General features: G+C 33.4%; 1 protein-coding gene across 2 annotated transcripts; it reads left to right on the forward strand.

Annotated features, from left to right (window-relative positions):
- Positions 1-3,595: 3,595 nt before the first annotated feature.
- LOC105428434 (uncharacterized) lies at positions 3,596-15,008 on the forward strand. 2 transcript variants are annotated; one of them, XM_089076312.1, is made up of 4 exons: positions 3,596-4,749; positions 5,881-6,614; positions 6,800-7,196; positions 12,283-15,008. In XM_089076312.1, exons 2-3 carry the CDS (start codon positions 5,971-5,973, stop codon positions 7,188-7,190), a joined length of 1,035 nt encoding a protein of 344 aa, XP_088932438.1. In that variant the 5' UTR covers positions 3,596-4,749; positions 5,881-5,970; the 3' UTR covers positions 7,191-7,196; positions 12,283-15,008. The 2 variants fall into 2 exon arrangements, with proteins under 2 accessions (XP_088932438.1, XP_088932439.1); XM_089076313.1 differs by lacking the exon at positions 12,283-15,008 and adding an exon at positions 11,794-12,237.
- The last annotated feature ends 960 nt before the right edge of the window (positions 15,009-15,968 follow it).

The following is a 15,968-nucleotide window of genomic DNA, read 5'->3' on the forward strand; positions in this document are numbered from 1 at the left end:
TCCCTCTTCCCTCGCGTTCTCTTACGGCTGTCGACTGCTTCGATTGCTTAACGCAGGCGAAGTCTGAAGCACTCGTTGTGTTATTAGCGCTTTTTAAGCACGTGGACACCCGTGGCGTATCCCGGGCTGCACACGGAATTTTACACGTTAAACTTGCACTCGTGCTGACCGATAATCGAGGGTCTTATTACTCTACCCCATCGCACCGGAAGAACGAGTCATGTTCGTACCAGACAATGGCGATCGTTTATAGTGAACAAGTCGACTTAGTATTTTACGATCAATACTTAAATACAGACAATAACATTTTCTTCATACTTCATTATATTTAACAAAATTTTGGAAGAAATTAACAGAAAATGACAAGTCATGACAAGTTCTCTAAAAGCGACAATAAATTTTAAACACAAGGATTTAAAATAAAATGCAAACTTGAGGGGTGCCATTGCGTGCAAGACCAATGAGATCACGTTCCATCACGACAGGGCGATCAAATGGACATTGCGTTACCACAATAATACGGCCATCAATAATCTTGACGCTTATCCCTTTAACAATAAACATGGGAAATTAGCGAGGACAATCGGGTATGGTTCACGTAACGTACGACCGGGTCCGCCAATACTAAGCCGAGGTGAACGCGGCCGAATTTATAACGAAATATATAGAGCGGCGACCCTCGCGAGAGAGGAGCTTTAATCTCCTGACGCGCCGTGGGGCACTAAGGGGCACCGAGGGGGCGAGCGGGCGCGCACGCCTCGGCGGAGTCTCACGAGAGAAGTGCTCGGGGGATTATGCACGAGAACGGGGGACCGCCGAGGGGCACCACCGAGGCCCCTATTGTTGGGGATCTTCTCCGACGCATAATGCCCCCGGATGAGTCTGTAAACTTATCAGTCGGACGGTCGCGAGCGGCATCGATGCGCCGCTCGATAATACCGAAACTCCGTGATATACGTGCCATGGCGGGAACGAGGCCGTCCATGGGATATTACGATCGCGCCGCCCCGTCTGAATACGTAAATCAGGATCAGATCACTTTGTGCTCCGACATGCATTTTTCTTTTTTCGCGCGCGCGCGCACGCAAGAAGCTCGTTCGCCGAGCACGCTTTTGAAAATATTTGAGTCCGATCGCGCGCAACCGTACCGGATCAACATATCCGACGACTTTACGATACCCGGTTGTGCATATTGCGATTTCGGGCCCCACCTCGCCACTCCCCCCCCCCCCCCTCGTTTGACGTCGCTCTTAAACGGCAAGCGCTCGATATACGAGTTGCCCTCGCGGTGATAATCGCTGAATTACGCATGTTTAACGCGCGATAAGAACACGATGCTTAGATCCTGCAGTCATGCAACAACAATTCGAAGCACTCATATAGACCGCTTTATATTCCTCGCGTGGTACGCTCCTGCATATATTTTTCTTATATCACGTCGTATAAACTCCGATTTCGCGTCAACATTAGCGAAAAGCATACCAAACATCAAGTTCTCGATGGCCATTTCCTTCACTTTACTCAAAGAAAATATCCCCCATCGTCGCTAACGAGCGTCATATGTGAGGATTGATCCTTTCCCGTTTTCAATGAAAATAATGAGGACGTGAGAACAGAAATATTATCCCCGAGAAAGATTTCATAAATCACCGTCTTAACCACTGTTGAGAACTAATCGGTGTCACGTGCAAACCGTTTGCACACGAATTGCGTTAATCCCTTACGGGAAGAGAGGATCTTTCTTGTATATGGAAAAACCACAACGCCATACCATGTTATTCCCATAAACAGATTTTTCCCAGCTGTTACGTGAAACGGAAAATGATTTCCTTCTATCCTACAAAATTGATAACTGCAGTTCAAGATTTTATAAAATATTAACTCCGATTTATGAGCGTATAATATTCTGAACCTCAGACATTTATCACTTTTTAATAAATAATATTATACGTTTCATAGACGTAAAATTAAAATTCTGCGCGCAACGTTTTGTAGAGAGATCCAGTTTACATAATGTGTATTATAAATTCGGACCTTCGTTTTAATCGCACGGTTGGTTTAGGGTTTAGGTTTAGCTCTCAGATTTGGGTGCACAAATGCAGACTAGATCTAGGTCGAATCCTACTGAACCCTCCGATCCCTTCGGCATAATCAGTACAGCCCCTGGTATGAAAAGCTTTTTATCGCAGTTGCTTCCTAAATTATAATTTACGTATGCGCATAAAATTTACAGTTAGGTACGCTCTAATTCAAATCTCAATCGCTATTTTGCATCACAACTGCGGTAATTCCCAATTATTTAACGTAAAAATAAATCTTGGCATTTTATAAATCAATTTTTCTCCCTTCCTATCTTTTTATTTTTTTCTTTTAAAATAAAGTGCTTTTAAAAATCAATCCAATCAATTAAAAGATATTTTATAAAATAAAACACAAGACACTTAAATAACGGAATATCCGCTAGTAGATAATTTTAGAACTGGTCTTTTTTTATTTTTTCCGGAACAAAAATCATATTTCGCATTTGGTATGTCTCTCTCACGAGCGTACCGCCCCGAAACACGAAACTTCCGCGACGCAACGAACGAGTGTGGTTCTTCCTGTCTTTTGCCGCAATAGGAAATATGCCAGGTGGAATCAAATTATTTTATCGAATTTTTTTCTCGTAGAAGATTAAAGTGTAAAGCTCAGTATTATTTGAGCAAAAATATGCAAATTGTTACATTATGAACTATGCCAAAGCCTTATTACACCATTTCTCTATCTGTAATGCTGTTATAAAAGATAAAATATTTTACTCATTTTTATTTATAGCAAACACGCATACTTCTTTCATGTGTTATATGATACGACATGTAGATACATGTCATACAACAGTAAAGATTAAAAGCGGTCTGTTACTGTAGAAAAAAATGCAAATCATAGAACGCAATTTGTTTCATGCGGATATCTAGCATGAGGATCTACGTAATCTTTGATCATCATTATGTCGCAATATTCAACAAGAATAATTCATTAAATAAATAATAATTATACTACAAACAGTTATATAGATTCTGCAATATATTGTCCATGGAATTTTGTAAAATTTAAAATTCTACGTAATAATATTAATCAAAAAGCATAAGCAATTTTATGTATCTTGATGACGAAGAAGGTAATATTAATAGAATGTAATATTTTTTTTACACAAGTATAGAACATACCGAATAAAGATGGGCGTTAAGTAGACTAACAATATAAACATGACTACCTAATAATATTACTCCGCCGTCGGCACGCGTACCATCGTAGGGCAATAAGGGCCAAAGTACATAATAATACGGCCCCCCCCCTTTAATCGCGTATCGACCGCCGTTCAATTACGCATTAGATTACCAGGATCACTTTGTCTTTCGTATAGTCTTCTCTACGGCCGATGCCACCAGTACAAGAAGCGGTAATTGCGGGCAAGGTACGCACGCACTCACGCACTCACGTACGCACGTACACACGCACCAATGTACGCCACACATTTATTGCTGGGCCGTAGACCCACACACGTAGTAGCACAACCGGCACACGCTCTCTCCCCCGGCATATGGCGCGGTCCCCCTTTTTCAGTTCCGGGGGAGAAGAAACGAGGGGCTGCGGCGCGTGCTGAAAATCCCCACTATTTCTTTCTCTCTCCTCGTCTGTTCCCTTCCCTTTTATGGTTTCGCTCCCTCTCACACACGCGGGCGCCCTTCTCCCTTTTCGTTCCAACCCCGCGACCCAACTTGGCGCGGTACGGCAAAATGCTGAAACGTAACCCATCTATCGATGTCCGCGCTCATTCTCGAAGCGGACGCCATGTAGTGCATACCACGAAGGCATGATCGGCGAACAGAGGTGCTGGTGATACGCGATCGTGAAAATCTCCCTTCTAGCAACAGCTAGCGCGAGCTTCCAACTAGTCCCAGGAGCCTTTGTACTCTTAAGAGCACCCTCGATATTTCCGTTCTGTTAACGCTCCGTTTCGTAGGTCGACGTGAGCCGGATTGTTCACTATATGATCCATGTGAATCGTTTTTGGTCGCAAGTGAAGAGTGAGGAGGAGTGTGAAAAATGAAGATTTTCAAACGAATGGATTACTTGAGTGCATACAGTTAAAGAGAATCTGAGAGAATCTTTTACGTATATACTGGACATCAAAAATAGATTGTTATAGAAAAATAATATATGTTAATTGTGATTTATATATGTGCCGTTGAGAATTTAAAATACAAAGAAAATAAGTCCTGATCTTTTTACATTGATATTACCGTGCCAAGAAGATTCAAATACAAAACGGTCCTGCATTCATATTGTATCGATATTAATAACTAACTATTTAAATGTCCGCAGTGCCTTTAATATAAACAATTTATAGTGGATGATACAATCGAGTTCGTGATCGAAATCTGGATCGTAATTCAATATTTATGTCCATTGCAAGTGCGACATGCAGTATGTAGATCAACGTTTTAATAAAGAAGAAAAGTGTTGCAATCGATAGTATCGAATGAGAAGATATCGATGAAAGACAACATAAGCAGATAAATTATTAAAATTTAAGTGCCTTCAATTCTTCCCTAGTGATATTTTCATTTTGTACTGTTTTGTACGAGACTGTTATTGTATGTCTATATAAACAAACGTCAACAAATGTGTATTATCGAATCATCGAAATAATTTATCTTCATGACAAGGGTTAGAGAGTATTTTCATCAAGTGTCACCTTGATCTTGGGTGAGTATTTAATTGGGAAGCCATGTCACTTTAAAAATATACCGTCTTTCATAACTCATATAATGATAATTGATGTAATAGTAGCAATGGTTTATATTGTATAAATTATTTTTAATTAAAAATAAATTAAATCGTGTTTTATAATTAGTAGCTCTACCATTTTAATTCGAAGTCTCTTTCGGGAAAAAAAATTCGGGACTCAATCGAATACGGACGATGTGTAGAGGATTGAATATTGGATAGAAAAACATTTTCTGTTAAAAATACGCAGACAATTTGCAACAGATTTGTTTTGAAAGGTCTCGATAATAGTTTCCGAGGAGTCGACGACCGTCGTGGAGAAGAATAGACGGTGACCTCATGCTTTACTTAAGCCGTGGCGACCGGCAGTGAGACAATTAGATCTCGGTTTGGGTCATCAATTTCATGAGTTAGTAAAGGAAGAAGCTATAAGCTCTTGTAAGAGACTACAGCAAAATATTCATGTACTCTTACTTTGAATTGTAAGCTTTTTGGAAGAAATACAAATCTATATAAAGTAAAAGAATTAAAAATTAAAAGCATGTTTTCATAAACACAAACTCATAAACACAAAAAAATAAAAGTTATTATTAATTTCAGAAAAAGCGTTATATTTACACCTAAAATATTTATAAACTTTTTATGGATACGACAAGTTTGACCCAGATTCGAATTGATACTCAATCGTAGCGTCGTCGAACGGTCTGCGTCGATAATCGTCTTTGTCTTCTATAAGAGAGTATTTTATTTATAAGCCCGGCAATTAGGCTCGTCCTCGACAAGCATTAGTGTCGTTTATCGACCGGTCTGCTGTGTGTCCTCACGCAGCTCGTTTAATCAACACTATTGTGGAAATTACGCGTTATAATATATAAAACCCAATACTTCGTGGAATTTAATTTATCAAGATCTAAAGTATAATTTTAACATAAGATATAAAAATATTATTAATTATTATTAATTGTTTCCATTTTTATCAAATTTTTTAATTATTTCGACCAATTAGATTTATTTACTATTCAATAAATTCATCGATAATAATTCTTTATTATATTTGATTAGAAAATTATTTCAAATGTTAAACTTTATGAATGGAATTAATTTTTCCAGCTTGGAACAAGGCTGCAAAACTTCGATGATAGTTCATACATTCTAAGAACTTATTCTGTATCACCAAAAGCACTCCTTGAAACGAGCACAATGGCAACCATGGGAGTAACAGTGTTTTGCAACAGAGTACAGATAAACGGCAACGATCAAGAACAATTAATGTTGCTACGAACGTTGCAAGATAACGAGAACAATATCATCGGCAATCAATCAACGTTGATAGTCCCGAAAAACAGCATCAATAACAACGCAACGAATTCCACAACAGTATTACCCCCGTATGATCCCTCCAGATTGAAGAAACATGGCAAGAATGGACAACCACCCCCTGTTGCTGTTGCCCGAAGAAATGCAAGAGAGAGAAATCGCGTGAAACAAGTGAACAATGGATTTGCTACATTGCGACAACACATTCCGAGCCACATTGCCGCTGGTTATGGCGATAGAGGTAAGAAGTTATCAAAGGTGGAAACTCTCAGAATGGCTGTAGAATATATCAGAGGTCTTCAAAGACTGCTGGCTGAAGCTGACGGCGTCGAATATGACTCCAAGATCGCTGCCGGTACACAGTGCGCTCCTTCTCCGACCAATAGCGTTATTTCTTCAACTCATAACGGCTCTGGCGAAAGACTCGTTCTTGAAGATGACGTACTAGCCGTAGAAGACGACGACAGAGAGCAATTGGATGAAGAAGAGGATGAAAGTGCTACCAAATCGAAAATTGCATTAGCCAGGTAAATTTTTAATATTAAATTGAAAGAACGGATGAAAAAAGGCGAATACGAATAGAAATATAAAAAAAGACACTTTGCATATTTAATACTTTAATACATAATTATGTTTTACTTTATAAAATAATTATGGATAATTATGTTATATTAATATAGCATATTTTAATTTTATTTCTTCTTTCTCATAGATTATCCCCTAATCGGACGGCTATTTCATCCCCACGTGACTACTACGCATCCTCGGTGGGGGACGAAGAAAATCTAGAACCGCAAACGATAACCAGTGGACAGAATTTCTCCAGATTGTCTCCAAATTCGGTGGCCTCACCGCCTTCAGAATATTATGCACAAAACGAGGAGAATCTGGAACCGCAGATTTTATCACCCTATAGCGGTGCTGGGGATAGCGAAGAGGGTGTGACTGTCTATGCGACCAGTCCGGAAACCTTCTCCGGGGCCCTCTATTACAAGCAAGAGATCACCGAGACGGGGGAATTCATGGACGTCGTCAGCTGGTGGGAACAGGAACAGGGTAGACTCGTCCATCAACAGCACACGCAACGGATGACGCACGCGTAACCATAGGTGAGTTCTCGACGAGTTTAACTCAAGTTGTCTGTTCAAGTTGGGAGACATTGAGCCGACGACAATAAATTACGGAAAAAAATTGCGAACGCTCAAACGAGACGGCTATAACTCGATAATTTCTGCCATGTAAATTTCTTAAATAGACTTATTAAATTGTATTATTATATCATCAAATGATATTATTGTTAATGGAAAATCATATTTTTACAACATTGTGTATCTTCAATTTTTCTTATTAACTGTGAAACAATAGAAGATAAATTAGTTAAAATTAGAGACGCTCGATTTTGGCGCAATAACAGGACAAATGTCTTTCGCAAAAACGACAAATGTGATAAGGATGTCGGTATTTGGACGGGTGTCGTGACTTACATGTTCGATGCGTTCAGAATGCACACGTGATACCCGCGTCGCGGAAATGCCGCCAAGTGGAAACTCGTGTTCAACGCTTCGTTCCGAACACGTGCTACGTCGGTGTCGAGCCCGAAAATAAACTCTACGCACCGAAACCACTTTGCAAAGTACGTGCCGACATGACACTTGGATGTCATGGTCTCTTCTACGTTTTTTATCTCATCAAGAACCCTCTCGTTTAGAGAGTAAAGAAGAATCTTTATACCGATATATCTTCTTATCAAGAAGAAAAATATCAAATTTTTATATAATATTTTAATAATATATGAAAATATTGCTTTTCCTATATTTGACAATTTCTCTATTTAATCCTCACAATAATAAAAAGATTGTTTTTAGATATTATTTATAACAATAAAATTATTCATAATAATAATTGCTATTATTTCAATGAATAATGATGATTTAAGTTCTATCTAAATTCTAGATTTCTTCTCGATAAAAGAAAAAGTTTGGATAGATTCATTTTTGCAACTTCCATTTTGTTTCTCTATCATATTTGTGCTCGAACTTCATGCATCGAAGGTCAGAGTAACCTTAATGGTCTACAGTATGCAATTTGGGGGACACATGGCTGGTGGTGGATCATGGTGTGTCATCTTAAAAGCGTGCAACCACGAACGGAAGTGGCGGAACGTCTAGCCATATGTTGGATATTCTTCTTGAAATATCTCGCAACCAGACCTTCCTCAATCTTCTTGGTTTCCAATTGCTGGTCATCAATTCCCATGGATATCTGACACATGTTCGTTTCACGATTGAGCTACTTCTTTTTCAAAGATCCACTTAAAGGAATTTTAAATCGAAATGCACGTGAACAGTGCGATAAAATATCTTTTAAATACTTTTCGACATCTTTATAAAATATTTATCCGAAAATTAAAATAGAAGTAAAGATTGAATTAAAGATTAATAGAAGAGATCGAACCTTATTGATTTTTAGTTTATATTTACTTATGTACACAATGTGCAATTTATTTTGCATGTATAAAAATACATAATACGGACAAATTAAAAAATAATGAAGTAAATTAAATTTTCTTTAAAAAAATCATAGAACGTTATATTTTATTTTTTTTTATTTATAAGACTTTTATAGAACTTTGTACTTACGTTTCAATTTTTGTATGAGCATAGCAAATTTTAAATGAATATATTTCATAGAGAGAAAGAACGATTGCAAAGCGATAACCGATGCATTCGATTCTGGACTTGCAACCGAGGGAAAAAAATCAGCTGGCGGACGGTGCCAGTCGCCGTGCCACAAATAGACGTCGCGGTTTCCTTAGAAACGTGCGTAGCGCCCACGTGCCGTACACGCAGACCGGCATAGTGTTGGATGCACATACGTTGATCGACTGAAGGGCGACGGAAGCTGAATTGCCGCTGCCGCTGACATATGCGCGGCATGACAATTTAAAAAAGTCGAGTCATAAACCGTGAAACGCTTCGCACGGAACTTTTCCTCTTGAAAATATTCTCGTTAATACTCTCGTCATTATTGGCAAAATATTTTTAAGAAACTCTTTTTAAATAAATATATGGAAGTGAACTCGTTATTTTAATTCGTTAAAAATAATATACCAATTTGCCATCAATTCAATGCCATCTTAATTGTTCTTAAGAAATTTTCTAGATTTTATTAAATTTGATAAAATTTCATCTCTTTTGTTTCAACAGACGCAACGCGCTTTTCTCATGTATATCTTCTTTTGGCGAAGATATAGTTATTACAGAAACATATCGCGGCATGACAAGAAGCATAGGGAGTAAGGAGCTTTAGGTTTTAGGCGCGCGAGGGCTTGGAATGAGCAGCCAGCAAGTAATTCTCGACAATTATAAAGTGAGGTCATCTACGAAGTTTACGAGATGCGTCGTCGCGTCAAATTAATTTAATAAATTCCTTACTCTGCTCCCGGTCACGTATATCGGTGCGTGCGACCGCTATGCCGGTTTTCTTCCTCGCTTGATTCGCCTCTCGCGAGGGGCAGACGAGGCCTAAGTCGTAACACCGCGTGTTAATTCGCGAGGTGAGAGAGCCCGGGTCCTTCTCATCCGAGCCGCGGGCAGTCCAATTAAATCCCCTTTTTTGAATAACATATTACATCGATAACGGAAATGCGTTATGCGCGAATTAAACGCGAGATAATCCACGATAATCAAGATAATTAATCGAAGTGGCGTAACGTCGCGTTGGACACGGGAGTTCTTCGGGGTAGGAACGTGTGCAGGGGTGGCCGGAAAGCCGTGAGCTAAATGTTGCAGTAAGTAATGACCGCGTCTCGCTTCAGTAATTGAAACGTATTATAGAGATTAAATATGAGATACGGCCGTGCTGCGGCCATGTAATTGTGAGGATTTTTCTCAGATCTTCTTCGACCGTAGAAGCAGTCCATAAATATTTATTGTATAAAAAAAAAAAAAAAAAAAGAAGAGTAACTTTTCGTTTAATTACACAGATTCCTTAGAAAGCAAACAGAATGAATTTTAAAAATCCTGAATTTTCATGTACATATCCCAAGATATCTGAAATTCTGATATCTTGCAGTGTAAAGAGATAAATACTTTCTTTTTTTACAACTTAATAATTTGTTTGTAATTTATATATGAATATTATTATTATATATATATATATGAATATTATTATATTTATATTATAAATATTTAAAAGAAATTTCTTGTTTCTTTTATTGAAAATATCGAGAAAATATTTTTTTTTAATTATCTTTTGAAAATAATATATAATTTAAATGAAAACCATTATCAAATTATTGCAAATTGCATAGTAAAATAAGCACGCAACCAAGTTTATAGCAATCGTCATTTTTCGCCTTCAGTTCAGCTTATTTCACAGACATTTAGAACATGGAACAAAGAATCCAACGAATAATTATGCTGGTGGAACCCGCATGTTAGTTATCTTATCAATAAACATTACCAGCATAGTAGCACGACAGTTTTAAAACGATAGTGACGGTTTGAAGCCAATTTTAGTATTACTGAATCCGCGATTTTTTAATTATCAGTTATTTTAGTGTAATTATAAAAATATATATATTATAGGCATTCCATTTTTGTTTAATTATATAATTTTATTATATTTTATCATATTTAAAAATTTAATACATAAATTTTTCAATAAAATTTTTCTTAACTTTAATATATAGTCTTGATTAAATTCTTGTACGAATTTAATTTAACTAAAATAAATAATTTTATAAGTTTTTTTAACAGCAAAAATTTAAAGTTATAACTTAAAACGCACGCTCTTTTTTCATTTATCAAAATGAGATATGAGTCAGATAAAAGGGAATAAGTCTGAAGACTTCCAGATTCGAGAGACGACAAATACTTCACCACAAGACACTTCATGTCGGTTCTTCTTAGGATCTTAAAAGTACGGGCGTGGTAGATCCTTTAATTTATCACTTACCACTTACATACCACACACGTTTTCCTCAAGCTTTCTTTATCGGTATCTTTACGATTATGGAGAGAAAGACATTTCTTTACCAAACCTTTATGAAGCATCGTAAAGATTGATTTAAAAAAAGATGACAATGCAATGGATATGTGCAATTCGCCAAAATTTACGTATATTTAATTAATAGCTTAATTAAAATATATATTTTAAAAATTGTACATATATAGAAATATATATACAATATATATATTTCCATACATTTCCACATTCCACATTCCACATTCCACATTCCATACATTTTTATTAAAAGATATCAACTCTTTGAAATTAACAATTAAATATTTTTATAATTCATCTTATATAATTTTGTATGATAATTCAAGTTAATTGCAGTACATTATTAATGGAATGATAATACTGCTATATATTATATTACTTTATATAGTATTTGGGACTAACGATTTTTTTATAAATTGCATGGTATTTGTTATAATTATATATTTCTGTTACAGATTATTTTTTATAGTATCCTATAATTCAATGTATACCATGAAAAGCAAGAATTTCTGACATTTTTTTTTCTTATACCGAAACTATCCTGTTCCTTCTGTGCCTCCCGATTCTTTCTTCCAAAGAAAAATGAGGATTTGCCACATTATTTGTACATGCGTTTTTTCCCACGATATATCCGGAATCTACGGGATGTTCGCGACGATTCGTCCGTTCGTTTCCGAATTTAATTCTTCTCCAATACAGCTAAACGAGGATCCGCGCGATCCAGTGACGGAACACAATAGCGAGACGGGACAAAGGATCTCTCGAGGATAGACGGGATCTTTCTTCGTTCCCTTACTCGCAGGATCACGAAATTGTGATGGAAACTGTTTTCTTTCGATATAAATCTTCAACAAGGGTTCATGGGTATCTTGGATAATAACGGTTGTCGCAAGGAAGGAAATTTTCGCACACGCAGATTTTCATGATATATCCTGAGATAAAACGTTATGCGCTATAAAAGAGGAGGGTAATACAAAATTTCTATGATAAAAATACAGAATAATCCACCTTACAAACTATGGATGATTAATTCTCAAAAAGTAATAAGAATTTTAATCATTTTGTATATAAAAAGATGAAATTTATTCACGTGTTTTAACATAAATTTTATATCTGAAACTAATGTAATAATCAATATATGTATATTATATATATTAAATATTAATATTAATTTATAATTTTTTTCAGTTACAGATTCCAACTAGGAAAGGTCAATATTTGCCACAAAATTCGGAGTCCATTAATATAATAGATTTCGATCAAATTTCGCATGATCTCACTAGACCAGGATGAAGATCTTTTCAAAAATATATAACATTATTGTTATGACGTCGTAAATATGAACGCATTGTGATTGATAGCAAAAGTCGGAAAATCGTACTTACTTGTTACGAGTATTTGACCATTAAGTTGATCTGCTTATTATTATATCTTGTCTTTAGGATAACCAACAGAATGTGAAAGTTATGGATGCTACATTTTTATTTAATAAGAACAGTATGTTTATTTGTCTATAACAATAATACTTAATATTACATCATATCTCATTTTATTACTTATTTGCATTATATTTTAAAACTCCTGTAAGTTTTACAAAATTTTTCTATTTATATATGGATTCATCAATTTTATAAAGTATTACAAATTGGAGTACCGTTATCCATGCATACTTTTGACTGTACTAATCAATCGTTTTCTTAAGAACAATAGAGAGAAATATTTCAATTCTCTTTAGCTGTTGTTTTGCGCTTCCAGAGAAAAAATACTTATTTTTTGGCTATTTATATCACAACAAGTACAATTAATTTTAATTATATATCATAAAGATAATTATATTTATATGAAATCGTTTACTGCGCGGAACTGTAAAATTGAAGTAAATAGACATGCGTGACGTACTGTAGAATAGAAACAAAAATTCTTGTTGTACCAATATCATCAATCGTTACGCTATCTTATTATCGATACATTATTTTATTAAACTTTTACAATGAATGTGTTTAAGATTTGAAAGATAAAACATGACATTCTTATTTAAAGCCAATGTTTATAGAATATTTATTGCGTCGTGTGTTTATTATTGCACAATTTAACATGTTATATATATTTAAGATAATTCAGGGGCAACAGTACATAAGATATACTTATAAAGAGTCATATATTCAATGAGGAGATGATACAGAGAATTTTGTAATTTTATAGTTACGCATTATATAATTACATATATAATATATATGAACTTTATTTTATATTGGTTATAGTGATTTCAAATATTTGCATCGAAAATTTATAGTGATTTCAATAATATATAATGATTTCAAATATTTGCATTGAAAATTTTTATATTAAAAATGATTCTCGGCGTTACAACAATGGGAAACATGTAGGGTAATTGAGAATCAGGTCTATAAACGATGCGCAATTATACTTTCGATTTAATGATTCATTTATTGATAAAAGTTCCAAACGTTTCGACTCAAATTTAAGTCATCTTCAATGGTACTATAAAGTAAAGATATAATTCTGTATCCAGTTGATGAACTCAACCATAAAAATTAATGATGATATATCAGTTATGTCAGTTATGAATATTCTGAATGAAAATTGATTAATAACTAAATGAATAATTTATTAATAATAATTTTTAATGTGAGATAGTACATGTATCTGTCATCTTTCATGTTAATTAAAACGAAAGAGTAGTCATGAAATGGTTGTCACCCAAATGAACACAATTAACTATAAAAACGGAAAAAACCCAAGAGCACAATATAATTCACGCTTTAAACTTTTTTAATCGTCTCTGATAAATATTACAAGAAAATATGTACAAATATATAAATAATATATATTAATAATATATATAAATAGTATATAATTATATAATATTATATATTATGTTACAATACATTAATTTAAACAATATAGAAATAGTTTATATATATTATATATTCTATATAGTGTCTTGTATCATTTCCTCATCTTTGACTTTGTTAAACTTTTGGTACACCCTGTAGGCAGACGCTTTGTAAATCGACTTGATACTGCGATACACAATCAAAAAAATTTGTACATAAGTGCCTTAATTAATCGTAGGCGATAAGTTATATTAATATTTATATTTTTTTTATACTCGAAATTTTTGACGAAATATTTAAAATATTAATATATAAGAGTTACTATTCACACATGAAATGTATTTTATATACATGAAATCTTTCTACCTGTTTGCGATATTATAATCTATTTATATAATAAAAATAGTCATCCGTTATTATATTGTTTACGATATTGGTAATAAAATAATTATTAAATAATTTTTAATGAACTTTTTGAAAAAATACTTGACAGCGTGCTAAAAGAATATGTATATTTACGTATTTATACCATATGAAATAAAACAGCGCGATCACAGCTTCAATTTCGATCAATTGTAATTAATTATTCTTCAAAAAATATTATTTTCATCCCCACCAGGAAGTACTATTTAATATTATTTAAAAAAGTACAATTGCCTAACAAGAACAACAAAATTGTTGCGAATATATATACATAATATATAACCTATGTGATTATTATAATATGCTTTTCGCAACTATACATTTTCAAGAACATAATGAGTTATAATGAATATATATCTAATTGTTGTAAATTTTACTTACAAGTGCGTTACAAAACTGAATCATTTTATTATTCAACTTAATATAAAATATTATGGAAATACTGAAAGCATCAAGTATTTTAGGATTTACTGTAAATTACATGCGGATTAGATATTTCATTGCCATAAGCGTCACATTGACGTTCTTGTAGATATCAATGCCTTAATTAAGTTTTAAATAAGTATTCTATGATCTTGTATTTGATATATCTTTTTATGGAATATTTAAAATACATTTTATATTAATTATGTATATCATAGTTTTATTTTAATAATCTGTACTATTATAAATTAATTATAAATTATAAATTATAAATTAATTATAAAGTTAATTAAATATATTAAGAATTTTACAAAAACTTTCAAAATAAAAAAATTAAAAAAAATAAACTAAATTTTATATGTAATCAATATTAAATATGATTTATTACATATATTTTATTCTTCCAAACATAATTTTGTATTGATTCAATTTTTAATATTTTGCGCCGCTATCTTTTTTCGATCAAATTAAAATTTGCATAAAAAATATATTTACATATAAATATATATAAATATATTTACATTATAATTTAAATAATCTTTCTTTTATAACTTGCTCTGCTTCCCTTTTACAATATGTTAATAAATCTTAAAAATATTTTGCCTCATTATATAAAACTTACAGTAATTTAAAATTTGAAAGATAATTATAATACACTAACATTTTCACATGTAATAAAAGAATCAGGATTCGTATTTTTCACTTCTATTTCGTATTTTTCATTTTTACTTCGCATTTTTTACTTCTGCATATTCAGTCTTCTAATGCCTTCTTCCACTTTATTATGTCGATAGGTCAATTTTCCGGTCACCTATTAGAATGCCTTCATTTATCGCTACGTCTGTATATTTCCATATTGACGAACATTAATCGTTTAACATTGTTACGTATGCATAATTGAATTTTACTCGTCATGCTTACATTGTAAAATCACAATAATATTATTTCATTTTGTGACAATATACCACAATTAAATAAAAACATATTGTAAGAAACTATTTACTATTTTAATATTATAATTTAATAAATATTTAATTTATTAAATATTTTAATATATATATTATATATTATTTTAATAAATAAAAATATTTATAAATTGAAATATACGTTAGGAGTTAAAATAACAGTTTAATATTAGATATGCAAATTAAAATTATAAAAACATACTTA

Source organism: Pogonomyrmex barbatus, unplaced genomic scaffold (assembly GCF_055798465.1).
Source record: "Pogonomyrmex barbatus isolate J1 unplaced genomic scaffold, ASM5579846v1 scaffold2, whole genome shotgun sequence".
In the NCBI taxonomy this organism is placed as follows: Eukaryota; Metazoa; Arthropoda; class Insecta; order Hymenoptera; family Formicidae; genus Pogonomyrmex; species Pogonomyrmex barbatus.